The sequence below is a fragment of the Psammomys obesus genome, unplaced genomic scaffold, assembly GCF_907164565.1.
Source record: "Psammomys obesus unplaced genomic scaffold, mPsaObe1.curated_primary_1811, whole genome shotgun sequence".
NCBI classification, from domain to species: Eukaryota; Metazoa; Chordata; class Mammalia; order Rodentia; family Muridae; genus Psammomys; species Psammomys obesus.
Window position 1 is genome coordinate 548,003 of NW_026596134.1, and position 26,783 is coordinate 574,785.

Here is a 26,783-nt window from a genome sequence, read left to right on the forward strand (position 1 = left end):
TTTACTTTAGTATCTGGAAAGTCCAGAACAAGAAGACGGAGCTAAGCTGCTTAGAAGCGATAGCACGAGGAGCCAGCAAGCTACTTTGGACGGGAAAGGCGCTTGCCACCCATCCCCTGGATCCACACGGCAAGAAAAATTCTCCAAAGTTGTCCTCTGATCTCCACATGAGTGCTGTGGCAAACACCCTCCCACCCCGTAATTAATAAAAAATTAAAAATATCCCTGGTGGGGGTAAGGCATCAGCCTTCCTGCAGCCTGGGTAGTGAGCAAACGGTCCACACTAGGCCTACACTAGGTCCACACAAGGCCTATCAGGCACACGCTGCTCTTAGCACCATTCACAAACCCTCAAAGGGAATGACCCATGCACAGGGGCTGCTGAATGGAAAAAGGGATTCAATCCAGCCATGCCACAGACCATGTCTCAGCTGGGGGCTGTGAAGCGCTGGCTCATGAATCTCTGGAACTGGAAACCGCCAGCCGCAGAAGGAAACACGGCCAGTGCCTCTCTGTATGCCGCACGCTTGGGATGGGCAAACCCAAAGAAAGCCAGAGGGTAGGGGCAAGGCTGGAACAGTAGATGCTCTTGGGTATTGGAAAACTTTGATCATGGATCTTAAACTATTTTTATGTGGAGTGTCTATGCAGCATGAACTTGCCTGTAGCCTGCAGAAGGGGGTTGGAATTGGAATTGGCCGTTAGCTGCCATGAGGGTGCTGGGAATACAACCCGGGTCCTCTGCAAGAGCAACCAGTGGACTTATCTGCTGAGCCATCTCTTTAGCCTCTTTGACCACAGTTGCTGACCACCACACAGCCTTTCCATTGGCAGAAAAAGGTTTGCAGTGTGTGGGGTGAGGTTTGCAGAATGCAAATTAGCCATCACACCATGGCAGCAGGGAGCTGCTTATCACTTGCCCTGTCTGGTCTCAGTTCCTATCTCCTTCCCACCGCCACCTCCCTGGGGCTTGAGACCCCTCAGCAGATGCTTGGCAAGTGGCTAAGTCCATGTGTAAACAAAGGAGGGCTGCAGCTATCATGGGCCCTCCAAACAAGAGTGCCAGCACTGGCCTGGGCTCAGGAGTTACTGGACTGTGTGATCGTCCTAGGAGTCTGGGAACAGGGTCCCTGGATAGTTTTCACAGGGCTGGAGCTGTGGGTACAGGACGCTCCCCGCTTCACCAAGGGCCTTAGAGTAGAGGAACACGGCCTGCAGTTACCCACAGTCGCTCAAGGACATCACCCAGCTCCAGGCTCTACACCCACAAATCCACTCAGGAGTTTGAAAGCTTTTATCTGATACTGCTGTACTCATTCAGCTCTCCACCCCTTCACTCTCTCCCAGTGGTGGGCGGTAGCCCGCTGAAGATGACCATCAGCACGTGTCCTCACGCCTCAGCCGGCCACGAGGGGTGATGAGTGCAGCTGGAGATGCAGGAGATGGCTCAGGCTGGGCAGCAGCATGTGTGGGATGCAAACTACAGGCGGGTGCTTCCTCACCCGCTCCTCTTCCACTTCTGGAAGGAGAGGAGACTTCCTTGGCCACACATATCACCACCCCCTGCACTGGCTCACCCCACCCGCCCTCCACCTGTCAACCCACCATGCACCTCCCACCTAGCCTTTCTCCGACTCAGTCCCACCACCCCAGTGTTACATGGGAAGGCAGCAGGAGCCTCTCCACAATGGTACCACTCATTCCAGTGGTCTACACATGACAATGGTGCACTTTATTGGTTAAAATCCCTGCTGGCCTGCAGACTCAACAGTGCACACCTGAGAATGGGGACAGAGGGTCCGAGCAGGGGTAGCCTGTTCCCTGCTGCTGGCAGACACCAAGGGAGATGGCAGATGCTGTGGTCACCACCCATTGTTCAGATGATTTTTTTTTTTTTTTTTTTTTTTTTTTTTTTTTGTTCCCTGGGGCCTAACCAGCCAGGAACTACCCACAGCACTTCCAACAAGCTTTCCTCGGCTGTCACTATTCCCAACTCAGCCACAGCAGAATAAAGATGCAGAAAACGGTACTCAGCTAAAAATCAACTGAGCCACCAAGGCAGGGCGGGGGTGTTTTAGTCCATTACAGGTGCCTGCACCTCTCTCTCTCCCTAGAGCCAGACAGGAGCCTCCCTCCCACCCCCATGGTGCATGCGACAGGGTGGGTAGTGGTTTGCAAAGCAGATGGTGAGGCTACGAGCGTGCAGGTGGTCCAGGGTGATGCCAGGCCAGGTCCTAGCATCAATGGCAGAGGCTCCCAAGAATCCTGGCTGGGTAAGGCACGGAGTTTCAGTTTCTCGGGGGCCCAGTCCCAGCCTGGCCCCGAAGAGCCTCTCCAGGCGGCACACCCAGCACCCACTGCTGTGCTGAGCCGCTGAGGACACTCACTTGGCTTTGGACCTGGACCTGAGGCCTGTGGGGGAAGGAAATGACAACATCAGGAGCAGCCTTTCTCAGAAAGCTCTAGGTGCCTGGTACAGGGTCTCACTGCCACTGCCAGGGCTATGATGTGTATCCAGGTCCACAGTGACCCCAGGTTCCTCACTGGGGCAGCGGAGTTCATCTGAGTGGGTTGGAGCCAACTTGATGCCAGCAGGCTGTTGCTGAGGCTGTCACAGCCAGGCATGCTGCCTTGAGCCTGACTCTGTCTTCAGTGGTCTCCATGTGGCCTACTTTCCACCTCTCAGATGCATACCCACTCTCTGCTCTCACCAAGCCACACTGAGCCCTCTGAGCTTGACTTGGTCTTTCCTGCTTTCTCTCTGGCTGGGGGCTGACGGGGGAGAGCCCTGGGCTGCCAGCCACATGCTTTCACTGCCTCCAACCCGAGCCTTTAGGAGCCCCGCTCCCAACTCTCTGTGCAGCCTAAAATGCCTGGTTTCCCACCAGTGGTGGTGGAGTTCCAGTCTCTCCCTTGGAGGCTTGAGTTTGAAAATCTGCTCAAAAGATAAGAGAGAATGAATGGGCAGCAGCCAGCCATGAAAACTGCCTGGAGTGTTATCAGGATATCCGAAGGGAGTGGGGCAAGGAACCAGCTAAGGCAGGGGTGTAGCAAGTCTGGTTAGCTAGAACAGTAGTGCTCAGTCGGCACGGAGAGGCTGCCGATCCAGGGACACAGGAGCTGGTATCCATCAAAATGCATCACCTAACGGGGCAGTACATACTGCAGGGTCAGCAGCACTGAAGTAATGGTAAACTCCAGTTCTGACCTCCCTGTGGGTCCTCCCTACAATGTACCCACAGACCTCATCCTTATACCTCCATCCTGAGACTTCAGCCCAGTGGCTAGCAGGTTCAGAGTGCCAGGCAGACACAGGCTCCCCGAGCATGGCCAGAAGTGCCTGAAATCTCCAGTCCTCAGAGTTCACAATGTGCCAGGCTTTTTTGTCCTAAGCTGGGCCTTTTCCATCTATGATGCCTGGCCATGGAGCAGGGTCCCAAGCTGGTCCAACTGCATCACTGGCCCTGGCTGTCCTGCCATGAGTGGGGTCCTGAAGACCCATATGGTACCTACAAGGAAGACCTGGCATCTAAACTGACCCTTTTCTGCCCCTGGCTTCAGGGAGGGGGCCCATGCACCTTTCCTCTGGCAGCATCTGCTTTTGAGACATCCATTTCCTTATCGCCTTTGGGGCATGTGCTTGACCATAGCCTGGACCATAGGAGAGCTGCAGCAGTGTTGGGAGCATCGCCCCCGTGCAGAGGGAAAGTGTCTCCTAGGGGTTGGGATTGGGAAAGCTGCAGATTTACCATGACAGTGGGTAGGGCTGAGACACACAGGAACAACCTCAGTCTGTCCTGCAACAGTCTGACCAGGCAACAGCCACCCCCAAAGATCCCCACACTGTACCCACAAGGGGAGGTCCCCTCCCTACAGGGAGCCCAGCTTAGCTTTATCTACCCTGCCTCTGAGGCTCATCTGGAGTCCAGCTCTGAGGTTGTGTCCAGCTGGGGGAGAGAAGACCCTGGCAGGCAAGGCTTGGGAGCTGGGCCTTCTCTAACAAGGCAGGGGCAGCAAAGACACCACCAGCAGCCAAAGGAGAGGTTTGCTGATATACCCAGAGGGCTAGAGGCAAGCTAGGTTAGTGCCCAGGAGGGCCAGGCAGCAGGCTGAGGCCCCAGCACCCGCTGCCACCATTAGTCAACGCAAGCCAGGCCGTGTACGTACCTCACTGGACCACACACAGCCTTTTTGTTTTATTATCATCAGAATCAGGGGCAAACTCTGCTTTCAAATAAAAGAAACACACTCATCAGCTTTTCACAGGGGGGCACCCCTGAACTTAGGGTGGTAGATCTGGGGGCACCAGGCTGGCCTGGTTTCCTAACTCTTTGTCAGGGTCAGAGACAGACCACCAGGCCAAAGCCCAGACTCTCTGGTCACGGTGACAAAGGCATCACGGAACTTAATGCCAGACCACCCTGCAGCAGCAAGAGCCAAGGGCCACCCTGCTCCACTCCCCGCAGAAGGGGTGTGAAGGCAGGAATTTGCAGGTGAGGGTGACGCAGGCAGTGGCTCCCAAAGCTGCCCTCTTGTGTGAAGCGCTGTGACCCCACTGAATCACCCTCTCTCCTGGATGCTGGTTGAGCCTGGAGTACCCGCAGGAGTAAGGGAGGGACCGGCTGGGTAGCAGGGAGAGGTCCCAGGCCCTGTTGTGGGACAATGAGCTTTAACCACGTGCCCACCGGATGTCTGCTACCCTTGCTCACCACAGCCTACCTCCCATTTACCTTCTTGGTTCCTTGAGGGACGCTTCTTTCTTCGCTTGCTCGTCCCCTTTGAGACCCGGCCTCGGCCCCTGGGGAGGGTGCCAGACCCTGAGGAATCTGTCACTGCGTCCTCGGAAAAGGACTTGTCCAGGGACGTGTCAAGTGCAGATTCCGGAGTGTCCTCATCCTCTCCAGGGCCTGTGTGGGGGAGGTGGGGGCTGTGGCCTCGCTCGGTGGCATCCTCTGGCCCGTCACTTGTACTGTCAGCCTTGGCTTGGTGGACATCCTGCGAGGCTTCACGATCCGTAGTGTCCTGGTGTGAGCTCTCAAATCCAGGAGGATTATTGCTAGAGAACTCAAGGGGCTTCAGGGCCTGATCATCTCCCAGAGTCACTGGCCACACGCCCTCACAGGGCTGGGCCTTCAGGGTATCTTCAGGAGCTAGGAAGTCGCTGGCATCCACATACCAGGAGGAACGCCTCTCCAGGTCTGGGGGGCCACCTTCCTCCTTGGAGGGCTGGGGGCTGGGGGTTACAGCGTCCACAAGGTCCCAGCCCTGTGGCTCGCCAGCTGCTGTGGTATCCGAGCTTGGCTCTGAGGCAGGGTGGTTTGTGCCTTGTATAGGATTCCTGGCAGTTGCTGTGGATGGAGGGATATGTCAGTGAAGGGCAGGGGCCATTCTCGTCAGGCATTCTCGTCAGGCATTCTGGTCTCACGTCTGAGGTGAGCCTTCCTAAATTACTGCAAACTCCATTCTCAGGACTCCCCCAGCATGGTTTCTTGTGGGTCAGGGCAGGGCAGTGCCTTCAGTGTGGCCATACACAGGGGACTGGCAGACACCCAATGGGCCACCAAAAACATCCACTTCCAGATTCCCAGTAGTGGGAGGGAATGGGAAGAAGGTCACAGGCTTAGGTCTCACCAGGCTCTGTGGCCTTTGGAGGATCTGCTGGAGCCACTCTGCTGCCTGCTTCAGCATCTCCTCGGCCCCGGGCGGTCTTCCGTAGTTGAAAGCCCTTCCTGATGTCTGCCAGCAGGGCATCAATGACACACACCTCTTCCTGCTTTCCAGGACCCTTCCTGACTGCAGAGCCAGAAATCTCAGAGAGCAGCTCAGAGGCCCCGAGGCCACCCCAGGAACCCCTACTAGAGCTGGCAAAGCGCTGAAAGGCTTGGGAGAGGAAGGCGAGCAGCCCCACCTGGGTCCCAAGGCTTGTTACTGTTCCCACCCACCCCTGAGACCCACCAGGCTTCCCGTCTTCGCCCCTCGGCCTCCGTGCCTCCTCCTCTGCCAGCTGCTGTTTCCTCCTCTCTGCCTTTGCCATCTGCTCCTTCCGGTCCTTGTTCTCCTGCTCACACAGACAGGAGCCTTGTCATCCACCCAGTGACCCACAGGTGGGTATACCGAGGGACAAGTAGGGTGGGGCTCACAGCTGTACCTATCCACAGCTGGGAATAAAAGAGCCAATTCTGCCTGGCTTGGCTGGGAACCCCACTCTGGCCTCAGGCATCACCTAACCTTCCCTGGACCCACCACACCTTCAGGGCACGGGTGAAGAGGTCTCGGAAAGTCTTCATGGTGCTGAATGTGTCCTCAAGAGACAGCTTCTGGGGGTCTTCGCACAGGTAGTCAGCCAGCTCTAGCTTCTTTTGCTCAATGGCCTCAAACACCTTGTCCAGTGCCTGAGAGGCCTCGATGCTGCCCTGGGGACATAGCAGCCACCACGCAGTGAGCCACAGGGGAATGCTGCTGAGGCCTTAAGGCACAGGACCCTCGGGCAGAGGTCTCCACATAGAACAGGGTCTGTGGCATGATGGATGTCCCTGGCAGCCTCAGCCTGGGGCCAGGGAGTCCACACCCCCCAGGAAATCCCAGAAGCTGCTCTGCTGACTCAGGCTCTCTTGTTCCTTGGCCTGTGCTCACTAACAGAGCTGCTCACCCACCTACTCATTTCCCATGGCCCTGGACATCCCAGGATCTGTGCTCCTCCCCAGGGACATTCCGGGAAGCCTCTTCCGACAGCCATAGGCCTTTCACCGCTCAGCTTACCTGGAGGCGCTCAGCATACTGCTTTTGCACCTCTGGGACTGAGATGGACACCTTCCGCTCTATTTCTAGAAGCTTCTTCAGGTTGGCAGTGGCCTCTGAGCGGATGATCTCCAAGTTGATTCTGAAAGGCACCGAGAGGCAAGATGGGCAAGGCATATCCCGCATCAGCCGACAGGCAGTCACAGTGGGCCCTTGACTGTACAGAGACGGTACAGGGCTGTTCACGAGCCCTCCTGCCGACCCTGTATGGTGGGTTAGGTGCCTGCTCTAGTGACACTCAAGTCAGCCAGTCCTGTTGGCATACTGGCCCCTCACTGTAGAGCAGGGCCTGTGCCATGTTGGGCATACCTGAGAACCTTGGCTCAGCTGTTGGGCCCACTGCATCCATGCCTCACTGACCCTAAGGCCCAGCAGCTGTTGGACCAAAAGCTCCCAGGGCAGCAGGGCATGGGAGCAGAGGCTCAGCAGCTGACATTCGGTTAGCCTCTCTGCTGGGTGGTGAGACCCAGGAAGCTGACACCACTTCCCTTCCCTGAGCCTCAGTTTCCTCCTCTGTATCGTGGGGTGGTGTGACCTAGCTTACTCTGTGGAGAGGCTGTGCCAGGCTGTCACCCCCTCCCTTCTAGGCTTCCCTCTCTGATCTAAGCCACACAGCTACAGCTCACACAGTCCCATCCCAAGGTGAAAGTCAGCATTCTTTTTGAGAGTCCTGAGGCACAGGGCTGTGCTTCAGCTGTGGCCAGGCCCTGCTGGCCAGGAGGCTGGGATCAGAGGTCGGGGCCTGCTAAGGTGTTAGGCGGGCAGAAACACGTACCCTGCAGCTTGAGACGGTGGCTCCAGGTCCTGGGAGAGCTGTAGGAGGTCCGGGTGGGTCTTCTCCACTTCCTGCAGCATAATGTGCCCGTTAAGATCCCTGTTGACCCCACTGAGCCTGCACAGTCTTGAGCAGAACCAGCCCTCTGAACCTCCTGGGGCCTCTAAACCCTGCCATGAGCCCGTGCCAATGTGCGTGTGTGTGGTGGTAGCTACGGCCTGCTGGGGAAGGGCAGTGTCCTGTCCTGGTCTCGAGAATAAAGGGCTAAGGACCGAGTATGGGGTGGCCACCGTACGGGCCCCCATCCAACAGGCTCCCCAGTAGTCACCTCCAGCACGTGGTGTAGCAGGGTCACGCGACTCTGCTGGGACTTGGTCTCTGTGAGCTTCAGCAACGTGCTAATCTTGAAACCATCTGCATCTCCCGTATGGCTGCCCTGTGAGGGACAGGGAATCAGTCCCCTGACTCCCAGGGTGTGGTGGGAGGTGGCCCACAGGATAGCTCTGACTTACATAGTTGAGGAAATTCCCAATCTTGAGGATCAGCTGGCAGAAGACAGGCAGCCGTTGGCTGGTGAGCAGGCCTGTGATGGATGGGCAGGGTTGGAGGATGATCCAAAGCCTCCAGGTGCCCCAGGCTGTGGCTGCTTCCCTCGTTCCCGGACCCCAGGCCCATCACAGCACCAGAAAGGAAACAAGGCATGGGCTGGATGGGACCACAGACTCCTCCACCATTGACCAGCACCGGGACTCTGGAAACGCTTTCTCAATGCCCATGTTTGCTGGACCCTCAGCTCCAACACCATGCTCTCTGGTGACAACACTGGAACACTAGAGGAGCTTCTTCCAATCTGTGGCCACCCTAGTTCTCAGGTCTATCCTGTGGGGTGCAGGGAGGACCCTCCCAGCTCGGAAGATGGGAGCAGGCATGTACCATGCTGTGTGCCTGGGAGAAGTGAGCTGTATTTGGGCCATGGGAGCCCATCTGTGTCCCTCATCTGTGGCCAAGCACGTCCCTACCGTTCTTTACTCATGGAATGGGTACATACACTTACATCCTTGTGTTTCTGCGTGCATGCCGCTCCTGTGGGTATGAAGTATGTGTCCTGACTCATGTGTGCAGTGAGTGCGTGTACAGGCATGTGTGTGTGCGTGTATCATGTGGCAGAAGCGGAGGTGACTACGGGTGGGGAGAGTCAGCACCTCACCAGCTCTCAGTGGCCATAGCAGGGGCTGACACATGTGGCAAGCCTGTTCCTCCCAGCCCCGCAGGCTTCCGGGCCCCACTCACTCTCACAGGCGGTAAGCACCAGCTGGGCCTTGGGCCGCACCATGTCCAGGACGATGGCCGTGCCCTCGCACAGCATCATGCACTCCACCCGAAGCTGGTAGCTGGTGCGGCAGAGCGGGGGGTTAGGGCCCGGAGGCTCTACCACGCTTGCCACTGAGAGCATGCTCTGCCCTTGGTGGGTGGGTCGAGGGAGAGTCCCCACGGCCTGGGCTGGGAACACGCACATTCCTAGGCCTGTCCCCAGGGCAGAAGTAGGGCCCGCCTGGGGGATTCAATGGCAGCCCAGGATGCCTAGAGCCCCTCCGGAAGACCCTGCCTCAGGACTCAAGAGGCTTCCTTCACCTCTGCTCTTTAAGAAAGGATGAGGAACACAAGAAACGTTCAGACACCCGACTAGATGGCTCATTCTCAGAGCCCTGGGGACTCGTACAGCTGCCTTCCTGACCCATCCTCCCTCACCCGAGCTGGGCTCCTGCCCTCCTCTCTCCACCTTCCCCTTCCCGAGGCTAAGCAGGATCCCAGGGCTGCTGTGCTCACCAGGGAATGTCCAGGAGGAGGATGTAGAACTGGTCAGCGTTGGCCAGTCTGGCCCGCTCCTCAGTGAACGCCCGCAGGTTCTCGATCTGCAGGGGTGGGGGTGGACACACATAGGAACCAGTGGCCTGCCTGCCCAATGCCTGTCTAGCTGCAGCCCTTCGGGAGGCCTGAGGTCCCAGCCTTCTGTGGCTCACCAGCGCGGTGAGAGGGGTCAGGGCCTTGCTGTCCCCACTTCCTCTGACTGATCTGGGCCCTGGCTCACCTCGTGCTTCTCTGGGAGGAGCTTTAGGAGCTGTTTGAGAACCTCCACATCAAACTTGGTTGTGTCACCAGCCCGGATCATGCTGGTGACTTCTTCATTGGAGCTGCAGAGGGTGAGGTCAGGAGTCATGCTTAGAGATGGGGGGTGGCCAACAAGCATCTGGAGAAGGCTCTTAGGTAAGGGTTTAGAAACTGGGGGAAGGGCTGAGGCTTCTCTTGCCTCAGGGTCTACCTCAGTGATTTTCTGAGCCTTTTACCCCAGCCCATAGGAATCTCAGATGAGACAGTCTGTGGCAGCTATCCACAGTCTCCTGCTCTGGGGACGGAGCATGCATGGACCGGGCCAGCCTGCAGAGGGCACTGCTGGGCAGAGCTGGGATGCTTGGCAAAGCTCACTGCTCATCACACTACGTCCCTCACTCACCATTTAAATTGCTTCAGGAAGATGTTCAGGTTCAGGCTCTTTTTGGAGTCCAGAAAAGTGACCTAGAAAACCCCCCTTTAGCTGGTATCTGGAGAGTGGGCAGAGGATGTCACCCCACCCATGGGCCCTGTCTTTGTTCTTACCTCTTTGGGTTCCTTCCTGGTGGGGGCAGCAGAGGGCTCCTTGGGCTTAGCCGTGGGGAAGGAGAACAGCTGCTCAATGCTGGAAAAGTCAGGTTCCACCACCTCTGTGCAGGGGCTGCTCAGTGTGGCCCACATGGAGTTGCGTTCTACAGGGGAGGGCAGGCAAGGCTCTGAAACTCGTCCTTAATGTGGGTGTGGGGCCCAAAGGCACAAGTGCCAAGGCCTCTGAGGCCTCAACAGGACGCTGCCTGGAGCCCAGCCTGGCTTGAATATCTGATCCAGCCTCCAAGCTGCTGTCAGGCTATGCGCAAGCACGTGGGCACGTGTCCACACTGGGAAGGTGACTGCGTTTCTTTCTAACTGGCCTTCTCTCAGCACCAGCACCTGATACCTAGGACACTATACAGAGAGCCTTACAGAGAAAGGCAAGGCAGGACCCTCGGCGGCTGTGTGCTGATGAGACTATTCTGAGGTGGCCTTCAGTCCCATGCAAGACACAGAGGAGCTGAGCCTGAGAGGGGCCTGGCTGCCTGGCTAAGCAACAGTGGGCACATGAATGGTGGACGCTCACAGGGTGACCAGTAAGCACCTACCCTCCTCAGAGGCTAGCCTGCAACAGGGAGCGCCTCACCTCGTACCACATTGGACGGCAGCTTTTGCCAGTTCAGCTTCTTCATTCGCACAGTGGGTGGATTCACCCTACGGTGATTGGGGACCCAGGCTGAGCCCAGGCTGTGGTCCACGTGGGCCACAATGACCTCCTCCACACCACCCATCATGGGGGGGATCGATGAACCAGGCAGGGGAGGAGGTGGAGGAGTCCAGCCTGTTCCAGGCAGTGGGGGAGGGGGAGGAGGTGGGCACCCCATGCCAGGGAGCGGGGGTGGGGGCGGGGGTGGGGTCCTGGAGGAGTCAGGCAGAGGTGGAGGTGGCGGAGGTGCTGGGGCAGACACAGCCCTTGAGCCTGGTAGGGGAGGTGGGGGTGGGGGTGCAGGGGGAAAGATGGTCCCTGAGCCTGGCAAAGGGGGGGGCAAGGGTGGGGGTGGAGGGGGTGCTGGGGGAGATGTGGCCCCTGGGCCTGGCAGGGGGGGTGGGGGTGGCGGGAGCACGGGCGTGGAACTGGAGAGTGGTGGGGTAGGTAGAGGTGAGGCTGCTATCCGCTGCTCGAGGACCACTGGCTGTGGAGCTATGTCACAGCTGGAGGTCTGGATGCTGTCCACATGTTGGCAGGCAAAGGCCGCTGCTGGCTGCTGGCCTTCCTCGCTAGCTGTGGGAGCAGTGGTGTTTTGGGAGGAACCGTCCTGGTTCTGGCCTAGGTTGGCTTGGACACTCTTGTGGGCCTTGTCCAGGGGGCTTGGTCGGGGTCGACCTTTGACAGACAGCAGTCGCTCAACTATCTCCTCCAGGGTGCAAGCCTGGGCTGTGGGGAAGAAGGTGTATCAAGGGCGGGAGCCAGAGATGAAAACAAGGCTAAGGGAGGCCACCTCCCCACAGGCCCAAAGACCTCAGGGTCTTCCCAGCAGGCCGTGCCCTGTGGCATGCCTTGCGCCTCCCTGCTTCTCACCATCACTGGCCAGGAGCACAGCCCGGTTCACCAGGTTCTCCAGGGCCTCCCAGAGCAGTTGGCCCGGGCGGCCGGCAGGCTCCAGGTGCATGAGACCCTGCAGCACTGACAGCAGCTGGGCTGATGCCGGGGAACAGCTCACCTGAAGTGACCAGACAGGACAAGGGACTGGCTCTCCCTCCCATGGGCAGGCTGATCCCCACCAGCCCATGTGCCAGGGGGACCTCACTAAAGCCCTGACGACGAGTGACTCAGAGGCAGGGCTACTGGCAGCACTGAGGCAGGCTGAGACATGAAATGGCACCCTGGGTCCCTAGCTATTACTGTCACCACCATCAGTGCTGCTGCATTCAGTGACTGAGACCGAGGGCCAGGTAAATTCAGTCTACTGAACCCTCACCTGCCCTGAACCTCTCTGAAGTCCCCAATAATGACTGCCTAGATGAGGAGCAGGAAGGCACGGCCACCTTGGACAGCTCTGCTCTTTGGAAGCTCGTCCCGGGACCTGCATCACAACCTCATTGCAGACGGCCCAGCCTCTCCGCCTATGATCCCAGCTCTGTGCCACTGCTCGGCCATCACAGGACTGAGCCAAGCAGAGGCCCTGGCCCGAGACAGCCAAGCCCCACCTTGTGGAACAGGGAGGCAAAGACTTCCTGGTGGCTGTTCATGTTGACACCATCGCAAACACGCTGAAGTTCCTCCTCATCCTCTGCTTTGGCCTCCTCAAAGGCTTCCAGCTGGATCAGGAGATCAGCATCCTCTAAGTCCCTAGGGCGCAAGGACAAACAGTTGAGCTGCTGTCCCACTGAAGCCCTTCCTCACAGATCCAGCCTGCATCCAGCTCTCTCTCTCTTCTCAGCCCACCCAAGCACACTGGGCAGCATTCCTAGTCAGGCCCAGCCTGTAGCACAGCAGCTAGGATGGCAGTGTGAGGGGTAACTCAAGGGTCTGAGCCTCCCACCCTGCCAGGCTGCCCAGAGGTCACCTGGGCATCTCCAGGGATTGGGGTAGGGCAGATTCTTGTGATGGAGTTGGGCCCTCATGGAGAGGGTTAAAAAAAAAACAAAACAACCAAAACCCCAAAACCAACATAGCCAAGGTCACACTTGAGGCAGGCCACATGAAAGGGTACGGGCTTGAGTCAGGTGGCAAGGGCATAAGCTGAGACCAGGTGCTGCCATCCCCTCAGCCTGTCTGCTAACTGACCCCCTCACCCAGCCACCTGGGTACGGGTCCCACAGCCCTATAACAGGGCTAGTTCCACAGCAGTGGCATCAGTAAGGCTACGCATGCTGACTTCCTGGTATAAAGAGCCCTCAATGGGGTCTGTCCTGACTGTAGTCAGGACCAGGGCTCTCAACTGGATGAGCTCCCTTTGGAGCTGCTAGGGTCAACAGACAAACTCCAGGCTGGGTACAACCTGACCTTCAGAGCAAGGTGAGCAGCTGTCAGCGGGCATAAGCACCACAGCTACGACATGCTAGGTGTCCGAATCCTGCGTTAACAGGAGGCCCTCAACTAACCTGGCAATATGGCTCTGATGGGCAGCACCCAGGAAGGTGTCTAGCCTGAGTCCTAGGGTCATTCCTGGAAGACATCTTTCAGCCCATCTGGAGATACTGCCTGGGCCAGGTGGCTGAAACCCCAAGGAAGGATTGGGGAGGCCGCAGCAGGGACTCACCGTAGCCGGGTCAGAATATCCAGCAGCTGTAGGCCTGGGGGTAGATGGATGGAGTTAAGAGTCTGGAGGCTGCCTTTGGCCTCTCCTGCCTTTGCCTTCAGCTCCTTGTCACATGGGTCTCAACTCTCCTTTATCTCCCTTCTCCCTCCTTTAAGACCATCAGTGGGTCTTAAAGTTCCAGAGGGGACAAGGTCCAGATACCAGGTAGTGCTTGCTCAGTGGTCACTGCCTGAAGGAGCAGAGCTGGAACTGGGTCACCTCTCTGCCCCTACCACCCAGTCACCTACAAACAGAACCCTCAGTGCTGATGTCCTCTCTACCACAGAAGCGGGTGGTGGTAGGAGGCACCCAGATCCTGAAACAGCGCCTTCCTTCCCCTGGGGTCCTAGGGGATGGGAGGTAGGGGCAGGATTTGCTGCAGTCCCGCCTCCCCAGGGGCTGTGGCACAGGCTGGGCTGACCCAGCAGACACCCCGGAGGTCTTCTAGAAGCCTGGCCAGCAGGTGGACACACTTACCGATGAACTCGCCCCGCAGCTGGGCGCGGGTGCGGAGATCCTCAGGCCCCAGGATGATGGCGTTGATGACACTGAGCAGGGTGACCACGTAGGGCACGTTGTCGCTGTCCGAGAGCTCATTCATGATGACGCTGAAGCGGTACTGCTGGCTGCACACCATCTGTGGGGGGGTGGGGTCAGGCTGCGCTCCAGCAGGGGCCTGGGCTGCTGGCCCGGCTCCCCACTCCTCACCTTGTAGTGGTCCAGGGCGTCCAGGGTCAGTGCGTGGCCCTTGGGTGAATAGATGCACAGAGCAGCCAGCAGCTCAAACACCTGCTTCTTCACCATCACGTTGGATGTATCCAGGGCTGTGGAGGGCAGGAATGTCTCAGCAGGCGCACCCCGCTGCCTCCCCCATCAGTCTAACACACTCATGATCCGAATCCAGAGCCAAAGCCCAGGATGCCAGCTCCAGGTAAACTTCAAGGCCCAGGCTTTGCCATACTGATCTTTCCTAGTATTCCGCAGACAGGCCCTTTCACAGAAGGGCCTGAAGGCAGGGGCAGGTATCTGTAGTCTATAGAGCCTGGCCCAGCCCAGCCTCGGCAGCTGGCTCGGCTACTGCATTCCTGACAGCCCTTGCCTTCTCCATCCCGAGCTAGGGAAGCTTCCTCTGGGTGCTTTCTCACTTGGCTGTGCTGAGAACAGCCACAAGGGAGTTGATGGAGGGTGCAGTCAAGTCCCGGCTGCGGAGACAGACTACGACTGGTGTGAGTCCTGGGCTAGACGTATGTGGCAACCCCTGGTTTCCTTTCTCTCACACACCATTGCACTAGTCACTGCTCCCTAGAAGGTCTTGGAGCCCCAGTGGGCCCTGATTGCTTCCCTTGAGGGACACATGGACAATACTAGCCACCTTGGTTTTCCAGAAGGTAAAGCTGGTCTGGAGGTATGCAAGGGCAGAAGCAGGGGTGGCCTACTGGGTACAGAGGGGTGGCGACCAGGGAAGGTGCCGGAAGGGTGGGTGTGGGTGTGGGCCAGGCCTGTGCTGGTTACGGGGCTTGGAGCCAGGCAGAGCATATGTGGGGAGCTGTTCTGTGTACTAGGGCCTAGAGGCCAGAGGGTAGAGCCAGCACAGCGCTGGTGGTCAAAGGACTGAGGGGACAACTAGAGCAAGCTGGTGGAAGGACTCAGGTGGCCTGGAGGCCCGAGTCGGGTGAACTGTCTCTACCTTCCTCACCTGAGGGAAGCTTTCCCTGCCAAGCCCGCAAATGCCCCCTGCCCTCACACAGTGGCCTACAGCTCACCCTGGGAGAGCTGGCGCACATAACCCTGGTTGCTGAGGATGTATTCGATGCCCTGCTGTGAGTTCATGACCGCACGCACACAGCTGATGCAGGTGAGCTGCAGCAGGGCATCTGCAATTCGGGCCACACCGCGCCCCGACAGCCGTGCCAGCGCCTCCAACAGCAGGTCCAGGCCGCTCTGCTCCAGGAACTGCACCATCCAGCCGCCGTCGCTGCTCTCCAGGCGCTTGCGCAGGCCTGAGTAGTTGACCACGGAGGGCATCTGCAGCAGCCGGATGCACAGCTCAGGCTCTGCACTCTCCAGGTTGGCCTCTGTGGGGTCTGAGTCCTGCGGCCCCAGCTTCTCCTTCAGCGCCGCCCACTTGCGCTGTGCCCCTTCCTTCACAGACATCTTGTCGAACTGCAGGAACAGAGAGGGACAGGGCCATCAGCCTGATCAGGAATGGAAATGACCCACAGGTTAGGAGGTCAGAGGCCAGCTTGGCCATAAGTGACATATGGAGGCAGTGTCTGCTGACTCAGTTTCTCTTTTAGGTTTCTTGTTTGTGGGCCAGTGATGGGAAGTTGAGACAGGTACTTTGTTTCTGACAGCCTCTTCTTGCTCCATCTGGACTGAATAACAGACAAGAATGTCCTACCATACGCACAAAGACTCTGAGCCTGAGGCTCAGTGAGAGGTAGCTGGGTTAGAGACCTATGCCTTGCGAGCCCGGTTCCGACTAGGAGAGGTCTGGGGTTCAACTAGGAGGTGGCAGCCATGCTAGCTGGAACGCTAAGACATTGTGGTGATGACACAACATAACAGCATCCCTGGGGCTTCCTTATCCGGTTCCAGGCGCTTCCTCACTGCCCACAGCCTCAGGGGCAGTGGGAGGAGGGGCGAGTCACAGGAGTCGGCTGAGGATACACTGTGAGGGGATACCCAGGACTACTGGAGTGGGTGGCAGCTTCCCCTGGTCTCAGCTTGTCTGTGAGTGGGTGCATCCAGAAAGAGTCCCCCGGGCACACAGAACTCTACCTGGTTCGTTAACTCCAACTTTAGAAGCAAACACCACCACCACTACCCCACTGATATGGGCAAGTCTGGCCTAAAACGATCTCCAGATAATGCCTTTCCTGAGAGCACCAGACAAACTGCTCTCTTGATGTCTTCTCCATCCACTCAATTCTCCTGCTGGCTGTAATGCTGCCCCATCGTACCCCCTGGGGACAGCTTCAAAGGTCAGGGGCATCCCAGGCTCTCCTGCAACCATGTTTGGCTGGGATCTTATATTTAGCATCTGAGAAAGGCAGCATGGAGCCGTGGGAGGAAAATACTGAGGGAAAGAGCTTGGTGGAACAAGCTCCCATAGCTGTAGCCATTTTGAGGGCCTCGTCCTGCACTCCCCACTGGCCTCAAGACGGGCATTTTATGTGCTGAACAGGTAGCACTCGGAGGCTGGTCCTGTGCCCACATTCACACCGATGGACCCCTGCAAGTGTTCCTGAAACCCACTGAATGCTGGGAGGTCACACTGTTGTCAGCTCTCTCAGGGATGGTAGACCCCAGGCTGAAGAGGTACCCAGAAGACCACAACTTGAGTAGAGTGAGAGCTCAGGCATGTTGCCAGTGTGGTTCTGGGTTCTCGGTGTCTGCTGTCCTCACCTGGGACCCTGCTCCTCTGGGTGGGTTCCCCAGAGCGTACTGCCCAGCAGCACGACAGAGCCCCTGCCTAGTTCCCCTCCCTCCTCCCCTTTCTCTTAGAAGCTGCCTCGGGAGTAGCAGGGATTGGCCCGGAGACCTACTGGCAGATTTCAGCCCACCCTCAGGGAGTGTGAGCTTCAGTGTCCTCCTCTGCACCTCTGCCTCAGCTCCTGGGAGCACCTGAGATTGTGCTAGGCTTGTGTCTCCTGCCTGTAGGTAAGAGGGATGTCCAGGTCCATCAACCTGGTCCTGTGCTGCGCTCCATTGGCTAGGATCCCAGCATCCTACCCCTGATCTCTGCTTTCACCAAATCTTAGACCAAACCCTTTCACATCCAGCCATCTACTCACCCAGATGCGCAAGACTTTCCGGCTGTCTCTGCCCACCCATTCAGGGCCCTGCCTCCAACTTCTCATTCCTGCTGCCAACCTGGACCTGGTTCCTTTTGGGCAGTGGTAGGTGTGGAAGCTTCACCACAGAACACAGCTGGCTGACTGGCCTCTGCCAACTCCCCCAGCTTCTGTGCTGTCCAGAGGTGCCCAGAACTGCCTCCCGCCCCCATTCCTGCCTCCATTGGCCAGAGGCCCTGTCCCCTTGGCACAGGCTGAGTGGCCGGAGTATGAACTCACCCAGACCTGGCCTCTGACATCCAGAGTTCTCTCTGGCCAGGAGCCCCAGTAGGATTACCAGAGCCACAACGCCCCAGGCCTGAGGTCCCCAAACACAAAGGTTAGGGTCTCTGCTCGCTTCTCAACTGCCCTGGGCAACTTGTGTGGGGGTGGGGAAGCTCTGCCCCTAGAGACGACTGTGTCCACCTGGGAGAGCCAGCTGGCTGGAAACCAAGATGCCAAAGTAAGGAGCACTTTGTAAAGGTGCCTGCCTCTCTGTACGATGACACTGCGTGCGGACAGGTGATGGTGGCTTCCACTGAAACAGCACCTGTCACTCCACAGTCCAGCAGCTTTGGCCAGGAAGACCAGCAGCTGGGACCTCATGAATACTGACAGACTTCATCCCCTGTGGCCACGTTTTCACAGGAGAAAGGCTAATCTCCTGAGCAACAGGATGTCCCATTTCTGCTTGACTTCCAGGAGGCAGAAATCCTGCGCCTTCCCTTTTTTCCACTATAAAACTATAAAGCTCTCCCTCTCCTGCCTGCTTTCAGACTTCAGACAGAGCTATGGTTGCCCCTTTAGTACAGCAACTTCTGAACACAGCCTCTGCCTGCCAAGGGAGACCTGGAGAATACCCAGGAAGGTACTGGTGCCAAATAAGGTTGGGATGGAACCTTACTCCTGTGCTTACTATCTGTGTGTCCCAGGGAAATTCACAAACTCTCTCTAATTCGCATAGTGGGTTGGTTGCAGCGGGATCCATATAGAACTAGAGCCAGTAGTCAGAATACCTGGAGCTTGTTTTGGCCTCATGTCCTCTAAGCTGGCCTCAAACTCATTACGTAGCTGAGACTGACCCTCGAAATCCTAACCTCTACCCTGTGCCTCTGAAGTGCTGGGATTTCAGGTGTGTACCATCATGGCTGGCACTCAGCTGTTTTAATGGCATCTATGGAAGACTGCCCCTGTCTCGCTTCCAGATCTGTGGCCAAGTGCCCAACTCTGAGCCAGACCTGGCAGACACTCAGGAGGGGCTGGATATCCTGGCTTTGCCCAGGGCGTGGGGATGACCCAGTACTTGAATATTTTCAAGTTTCCCCCCAGTCATTGTCCTGGGGTGGAAGGGCTGACATTGCAGCCCAAGCCCTGGCAGGTGGGGATGAAGACATGAAGAGCCTCTCATGTGCCTACACACTTCCCACAGCACTAGCGGGACTGCAGAGGGCAGGGCCATTGGGATACAGTCCCTAGATCCAGGCGCTCAGGGCAGCTTGTCTTTACCCATATATGGGTCTTGTTTTTGTTTTTCGTTTCTTTTTCTTAATTAAAAAAAACCCCAAAATTAGGACAGAGTATTATTATGTAGTCCTGGCTGGTGACGGTCAGTCAGTCAGTCAGTCCTGTGACAGTCCAGGCTGGTATTGAACTCACAAAGTGCTGGGATTAGAGTCATGCACTACCATGCCCAACTTACACATGGTTGTTTTGTTTGGATTTTTTTTTTTTTTTTTTTTTTTTTGGAAGGAGACATTCAAGACACTGTTTCTCTGTACAGCCTTGGTTGTCCTAGACTCACCAGGCTGGTCTCAAACTCACGGAGATCTGCCTGCCTCTGCCTCTCTAATACTAGGATCAAGGTGTGCGCCACCGTGCTGGCTTACACATGGTTCTTAAGCATCACTTTTTCCACAGGCACAGGCCAGGCCTTCCACTTAGACTACTCCTGAAGGCAGGGTCTCCGTCAGGGTCTTCGGGGACCAGCCCAGATCTGACCACTGACAGGACTCCAGGAAAGGAGAGCATCAGGGCCTGCAGGCCTCAGGGCCACCTCCTAGAAGGGTGGCTCTCAATAATAGCTGGCTGCCTCCTCCACACGCTCTAGGGCAGCCTGGCATGGAGCTGCTCGCCCCTCCTTCCCACATGCCTGGGCAGCTACTCTGACTCATGGAGCTCCAGAGCCTTCCACCCCTGCTTAGTAATCACATGTGGGCCAAGTGGGGGTGGAGGATCAACTCCACTCGCCCAGCATGCCATGCAAACAGGGAAACCAAGGCAGAGACAGTGGCTAGGAAGTCCTGCACGGGTCCCTCGGCACCCACAGGGGTGGTGGTGGTGTCCTAACACATTAAGGAATCTGGGTGAGTCACACGACCCCACACCTCAACTTCCTCATCTCTACATCCAGAAAACCATGAACTAGAAGCCGGAAGGCCCTGCAGCCAGCTACACTGGCCTTGTGCTCTTAGGCCAGTGTAGTCTCTCCACGAGCAGCAGGCCAGGCCTTGCACTTAAGCCCTGGGGAGGCTGCTGCCTGCACCTATCCCCTTCAGGGACTGCCAGCACGAGGGAACTGATGAGCCGATGCTGAGGTAAGTGGCTAGGCCAGGGGCAGGCCAGGCAGGGGGCCCCTAGAGGTAGAAAGGCAGCTGTGAGGGGGCCCTGCCAGCACCAGAATAGGGCCTGGGGTGCTTCTGGGCCTGGAGCCAGTGGGGGTTGGGGAAACACAAAGGAGCGAGCTTGTCTTCCATGGGTGGGAGGGAGAAACGGCAGAAGCGGGATTCCGGAACTGGGTGGCAGGGGCTGTCACACTGTATTTTTAGATCTTCCAGGAGCCCAAAATTTCCACTGCTTGACAACCCTTGCTTTTGCAGAAGTGCACACATTCCTGGTAGCTTCCTGGGGCTCAAGGACAGCCGCTGTCCTACTCTGACCCCTGTTACCTTCCCTCTCATCCAGTCTCGGCTCCCAGCAGGTCGGTCATCTCAGCTGACTGAACTCAGGTGAGACAGCTTATGTGCACAGCACGCCTCAGGGAGGCCAGAGAATGAACCCGCCCACCGTCCCCACAGACACGGAATGGATAAGGCCAGGTGAAGCAGGTGTCCAAGCAGCACCCCTGCCCACTTCCACTTGTCGCCATGGCTCAGAATGGGTGTGCAGAGCCCTGGACTTCCAATGCCCACACGGGACAGAGTGTGCATGAAGGGACTCCTGCACTGTTGGAAAGAACAGACAGGGCCGTGGAACTTCAACTACAGTCGACACCTGGACTGTCACCGGGACACCTGCCTGTTGCCTGAAGGCAACAGAAATAGTCAACAGAAATTGCCTGCCAGGATTAGGGGACACCCCTCTGCCCCCGCTCCCTATGAGGAAGCTGGTGCTGGGCACTAGTGTGTCTGAGATTCTGTTGGAAGGCTGGGGAGGGGATCTCCAAATGCCCTCCCCTCCCCTACAGGACATTCACCCAGGCAAGGTGGAAACAGGAAGGGTGGAGGCACCCAAGCCAGGAAGCTGCTTTCACTTCCATCCCCTCTGGGATGATGTGGGGACCCAAGCTGTCCCAGACTTGCAATGTCCCTACAGGGGCCCCTTTCTCAGCCTGACGCCCCAGCTACATAAAGTATAAGGGCAAAGGGTATACTGACGACCTGCCTCTCTGAGGTCCTTAAAGTTCCAAGAGCTGCAGGGAGGCGTAGGGAATGACCATGGTGGCCATCCATGCATGTGGGCGCTTTCTGAGCTCTGCCTGCGGCTGGCTGAGCCCCTTTAGTGGAAGGGAGAGGTACAAGGGAATCAGCTCTGGGGTTCTGGTTTGCCAGGTTCCACAGGTTGGAAGGCAGGGTTACGATTTCAGCTAGTATGCTGCAGACCCAGTATAACCTTAAGCCTAACCTTAACTTCCTTCCATCAGGGCTTTGTGGCTATGGGGACCTCAGGCTCCCCCTAGAATTCATCTGCTTGGGTTCTCTCTCTCCAAAATCAGACATACTTGGAAATTCCTCCAGCAACAGGCCCCATGTACCCTCTGGTCCCCCAGATGTTTTCAGCAAGGTCTCTCTCAACCTGGGAAGGACAGATGTTCCTCAGGATTCAGGTGGCAAGCATGGCATGCCAGTCTGCCCTCCAAGTCCAGCCTCAGCCCCGTCCATGCCCAGGATGGGAAAGCTGTCCTGTCTACCCACTTGCCAGATCACAGTCCCCACCCTCTGCCAGTGTCCAGCTCCAAGCTCCCCTTCCAGGGCCAAAGAGAACAAAGACACATTGAAAGGGGGGGAAGGGCAGCGCTTGTGTCCTCTAGCACAGACAGGGGCAGCAGCCAGGGCTCTTAGGGAAGACAAGGCTGCTTCACCTCTGACACGCTGGATCCTTAGACAACCCATGGACTTCCTGCTTCTGTCTTCTAGGACGATGACCAGCGTGTTACTGCCAGCACCATGGTTGGTTATCAGAAAAGAATGCCACTCTCACTGTGACCAATGCACAGGGTCAGCTGTGCCCTGAGAGTCTAGCTTCTTAGCTTAGTGCTCAAGCCTCCCTGGCCCCGCTCAGCATTCCTCAGCCAGCTGGCCCCAGGGAGCCTGTCAGGCCTGACCGGGAGAGCAAGATCCTCAGCCTGGTCTTTGCTCTTGTTTTTGCTGCTCACAGTCCCGGCTGGGAAACGAGGACACCAGGGCAAGATCCAGCTCACTCCGGACTTCGGTTTTCTTGGCCAGGGTGTTCTCCATGGAGTTTTAGACACTCAGTGTGGATTGGCTGACCCAGCACTGTCTGCATGACAACTATCAGGCCTGTCAGCACCACAAAGCTACTACTTATCCCTTCTGTCTCAGAGGTGACCTCCCATCTCCTATCTCTCTTCCAGGGAGAGCCCATCTCCCTGAAATGTGCCACACAACTCTGCAACACGCCACGATCCAGCCCTGACTCCTGTCTATATCCTGGGCCCTCTGTGTGGGTGTCCCTGAGAGACACATCCTGTTCTCAGGCCGCTTGTGTCTGAAGTGGGACAGAGAGAGGCGTGGGACAGGCAGCACCTTCCTCCCAGCCTGGGCCCGGCGGGAGCAGATGTATCCTCCCTGCTGTGGGCGCAGGCAGCAGTGCAGCTGTGCTTGGAGCAGGAATGAGGACACATGGGTGATGAGGGAGTGAGTTTTCACGTGGAAACCACAGCCCAGGGTTTCAGGGGTCCTGGACCAGGCAGGGAGACTGAGCCACAGAGATGCCAGTTTGCCTTAGGAAGCTTGGAGGGGTCCAGGTGGCTTCCAGGCCACACCTACCACCAGCAAGGGCCAACGTCCTGCTCAGTGCTGGTGAGGACAACGGTTGTGAGATGGTCCTGGCTGGAGATGGTGGTGCCCGGGCTAGCCTCTGCCTACCACTGTCAGGTGTGCTAAGCTGGGATGTGTGTCCCTCCTGACCTGCTAGGCCCTGGGTTAGCTTCAGTGCTTGGCTTTGATGTTGGCTCCTTTCATTCATGTGAGTTTTCCATTGGCTTCCCATCCTCCAGGAGCCTCACACCCAGACTCCAGTCCGCCTGAACTGTCAGTAAAGGCCACACACGCTGCTGGTGAGGCAGATCCCATGGGAACACAGTATCCACGTGGATCTGGGAGGCTCTGACCAAGTCCAGCCCTGGGAACATATGGATGCTGTGACAGCATAGGCAGGAGCTGCTGCCCAGGATCTCTGACTCTGCTGAGGCCGCTGCTGGGGACCAGCCTGCCATCCTCAAGCCCACTGCCCTCCCAAGAGTCCACATGCCACAGGAGTGAGCCAGGAGCAGATTGGTAGAGGCCACCCAGCCTCTTCTCTGAACTCTTCCATCACTTCTTCTGTCCTATGTCTGTTTCCTCCAAAAAGGAAAGCCATAGTGAAGGTGGGACAGGAAAGGAGCACTGGCCATTTTGTCCTCAAATAGTGGTGAAGGGTCCTGGGCTTTTGTGCCCACCCTTTGTCCTGGTTGGTTTTTAGCCAGCTTGACACAAGCTAGAGTTATCTGGGAAGAGGATCCTCAACTGAGAAAAGGCCTCCATGGGATGGCCTGTGGGCAAGTCTGTGGAGCATTTTCTTGCTTATCTGATGGATGTGGGTAGGCCCAGCCCACTGTGGGTGGAGCTGACCCTGGGCAGGTGGTCCTGGGCACCACAGGATGAGCAAGCCATAGCTGCACCCCTTCTGGCTTTCCCATCTCCAGGTTCCTGCCCCGAGTTCTTGCCCGACGTCTTTCAATGATAGAGTGACCTCAGAGTTGTATAAACCCTCTCCTCCAGGCTGGTTTTGGTTTTGGTTTTGGTCATGGTGTTTTATCACGGCAACAGAAACCCTAACCATGATACCACCTCAGTTACACCCTATTCCACCTACCAATGCCCGATGACTCCAGGCACCAGGGGTTCGGGGGCAAGAGGTCCTAGTACTGAGTCATGATGGAGAGGGAGGCTGGAGGGTGAGCTTGCTTTTCACTCATACTATTTAGAGACTCAGCAGGGCCTATCTGACCAGGACAAGGCCTTCTGGTTCTCTGAGCTGCAGTGTCCAGTCCTGAGACCTTGTCCTGTGGTGAGGCATTTGCTCAGGTCAGGCTACCAGGGTGAAGGCAAATTATCAGGGCCCCATCCTCACACTCCACAGTACGGGGTAGGGGGTAAGAGGGCTTTGTGTGGTGTATCGCTGGGTGCCGCCTCCTGAGGGGGTGACATGGGTACAAGGAATTGATGCCTACAGCACAGGCATCTGAAGTGCCTCTGTCAGAATAGACAGCAGCTCGCACACTCTCCAGATGGGTCCCATCAGCCTTTGGCTTGTCTACTCTCGGCACACAGACCTGCTCACAGACTGTGAGAAGCGAGAAGAGAGCTTGGGGACGTGCCTGAGGAATGGCGGAGGTGGTCCCAGCAGAGGAGCAACTGTTCAAGTTGACCTAGCAGGGTCCTCCTGGTACCGGTAGGCGCTGACCCTGCCTGGCTTGGCCCTCCTACTTTTTCCCTATGCTCCCTAAGGTCCAGTCCAGCACTACCAGAAAGGGCTATTCCCCCCTCCCCCTGCCCCCCAACCTACCCAAGCAGGCTGTTAGCACAGTTCTGGCTCCTGAAGAAGGAGTTAAGACCCTACCCTGTTCCTTACGGAATCACACTTTAGGACAGGGGCACAGGGAATGCAGCCCCAGCCGGCACGCTCCCTTACCCAGTTCCTGTGCAGATAGAGGTGACATGTGCTGGGTGCTGGGCAGGTGGGTAGCTGTGTTCAGATCCTACTCTGGCTCAAGGCCCAGGCTGTCTGAACTTTCTCAGCAAGACCTTCCAAGCTTAAATCAGGCTACCAGGATGAAGGCCACAAATTAGGGCCCCATTCTCACACCTCCAATGGTAAGGAGTCTGTCCTCCCTGTCCACATCAGATGCTCCTAGGCCTGTCCCCCTTATGGTCGGTCCCCGGGGCAGCCCTGCAGAGACTGGCTCTGAAGCTCACTCTACAAAGAGGCAAAGCATACAAGCATACCCTCTCCAACACACAATGTCCACTGGCCAAAGGCCTATGCACCTAGCACCTTGCTGTTTGTAAGACAGAGAAGTAGGAGAAGGAGTCTGGTAGCATAATATCAGGCCCTAACCTTCAGACCACAGGAACCAACACACCAGCGTTCTCACAAAGCCCAGGGATTCAGCCTACTCCAGAGAACGCCACCATCCCTGCCCAGAATGGCCCAGCAGCAGCCTGCCTGCACCCACAGGTGGCACCTTCACCCACCATCTAGCAATTCCCCTGCCTCCCCCAACAGCTTTCGTGAGCCTGAAAACTTTTCCCTCTGTAACAAGTGCACTTTGATAGAAGGTGAACGAATCTATTTAAGGTAGGTGCTTTCAGGTCCCGGCACAGGGAGATGTGTGCAATTATCTCCGACAGCCATCAGCACCCCCACAAAGTGAGGGGCTCACCTGAAGGTTAACTCCTTGCTGTTCAGGAGCAGAACCCTTGCTAACAGCCTGCTTGGGGAGGATGGGGGGCAGGGGGTAGCCCTTTCTGGTAGTGCCGGACTGGACCTTAGGGAGCATAGGGAAAAAGTAGGAGGGCCGGGCAGGGTCAGACAGGCAGGGTCAGCACCTACCGGTACTAGGAGGACCCTGCTAGGTCAACTTGAACAGTTGTTCCTGTGCCAATGGGTGGGAACAGTGAGAAGTCTCAGTCCCCAGCCTTGGAACTTATACCCATTTTTGCTACAAGGGATCCGGACGCTTGCTCATGTCTCAGCCACTGTCCTCACCCTTCAAGTATAGGTAAAGAAGCGGAGGCCCAGAGAAGGCAAAGGCCACAGGAGCACTAGGGAGGAGGGACTTCCTGACTCTCCCTTCAGTCTTTAGAGTGGGTGCACAGACCTGGAGCCCAGGCAGGATCCATTTTTGCCACTGACTCCTGGTGTGTCTAATCTGTGGCCGTGTGCCTTGGGGCCCTGGGTAGTTAGACAGGTCCATGGACCCCTCTCCACCCCGTGGTCCTCTGCGGAGTCCACCAAGGCATAACTGGGGCCACTCGGCTTTCCGACTAAAATCACCTTTATTCCCTGCGTCCTTGCCCAGGATGTGGGTTGACAGATGTTGCCACAAGAAACAGAGCTGTGTCACTCCCCTAGGTCTGCCAGTGGGCTGCAAGGGCCTGCGTTAGTCCACCGGAGCTGGCATCTTTAGAAGCTAGTCGTCAGGGCGGGGCCGCAAGCCCAAGCCGGTAACTGTGCTACCCGAAGGGCGGACCTCCAGCTGAAGTTTATTTTCTCAACTGTGGCTGATTCATGGTCAGGATGTGGTAGCGGCAAGGTGGGGGAACTCCTCCAGTCCGACCCTGGGCAAACACCCGGCGAGCAGCGCCAGCCTGTAGTCTAGGGCGAAGAGCGCGCGCGGGACCGGGTTCTTGGCCACCTAGGTGCACACGCGGCAGCCAGCTCCTCAACCCCAAATCGTTTCCCTCACTGGTTCCAGACTCAGTTTCCCTCTGGGTTCCAGGCTATCCCGAAGTCGCAGACTTACCGGGTGGGGGCGCAGCGAGAATGGTGCAGAGGTGCTCTGTCCCGGCGCCGGAGCGTCTGGGACTGCGGGCGGCGGCCCCGCGGCTGCTTTCCGCACGGTCTAACCGCGCTCGTGGGCCGGGCCGGGCGGGAGGGAGGAAGGGGAGGTGTGGCCCCGCCCGACGGCAGCCACGTGGGGGGCGGTGCTGCCCGGGTGGGGCGGGGTGGGGTCTCCAAGGAGGCCCTGCCCACCCGGGTCTGGCTTTTGTGCAGGGGCGGAGAGATGGGAAGGAGTGGGACATTCCTGTACGGGGCTGGAGAGCTGATGGGAGTGGCCCTTTTGCCTCTGACCCCGCTGTCAGTGCGGACTCCCTAGCGCGTTCCTGGTCTGTCCCCTACGCTGCCCATCTGGTGGACTCAAGAGTTGGT

General features: G+C 57.4%; 1 protein-coding gene across 5 annotated transcripts; it reads right to left on the bottom strand.

Moving 5' to 3' along the window:
* Nucleotides 1-1,276: 1,276 nt before the first annotated feature.
* On the bottom strand, nt 1,277-26,489 carry Inf2 (inverted formin 2). Of its 5 annotated transcripts, none has more exons than XM_055592966.1 (24): nt 26,377-26,489; nt 15,279-15,678; nt 14,224-14,339; nt 13,993-14,152; nt 13,477-13,510; nt 12,422-12,563; nt 11,793-11,934; nt 10,860-11,648; nt 10,229-10,374; nt 10,086-10,147; nt 9,663-9,765; nt 9,401-9,486; nt 8,864-8,964; nt 8,086-8,156; nt 7,902-8,009; nt 7,574-7,644; nt 6,760-6,880; nt 6,249-6,413; nt 5,956-6,058; nt 5,632-5,793; nt 4,731-5,348; nt 4,168-4,227; nt 2,388-2,412; nt 1,470-1,519 (listed from the first exon to the last, which is right to left on the bottom strand). In XM_055592966.1, the coding sequence occupies exons 2-22, from the start codon at nt 15,667-15,669 to the stop codon at nt 4,169-4,171; spliced, it is 3,750 nt and encodes a 1,249-aa protein (XP_055448941.1). In that variant the 5' UTR covers nt 15,670-15,678; nt 26,377-26,489; the 3' UTR covers nt 1,470-1,519; nt 2,388-2,412; nt 4,168. The 5 variants fall into 5 exon arrangements, with proteins under 5 accessions (XP_055448938.1, XP_055448941.1, XP_055448939.1 ...); XM_055592964.1 differs by lacking the exon at nt 1,470-1,519 and adding an exon at nt 4,565-4,649 and having other exon boundaries at nt 1,712-2,412; nt 4,168-4,224; XM_055592963.1 differs by lacking the exon at nt 4,168-4,227 and having other exon boundaries at nt 1,277-1,519.
* Nucleotides 26,490-26,783: the final 294 nt, after the last annotated feature.

Coding starts and splice junctions, on each gene's coding strand:
- Inf2 (XM_055592963.1), bottom strand. CDS start 15,669: ATGTCTGTGAAGGAAGGGGCACAGCGCAAGTGGGCGGCGCTGAAGGAG. Junction 14,340..15,278: donor TGTGCGCCAGCTCTCCCAGG/GTGAGCTGTAGG, acceptor TGCCCTCCACAG/CCCTGGATACATCCAACGTG. Junction 10,375..10,859: donor GCCGTCCAATGTGGTACGAG/GTGAGGCGCTCC, acceptor CCTCCCCTGTAG/AACGCAACTCCATGTGGGCC.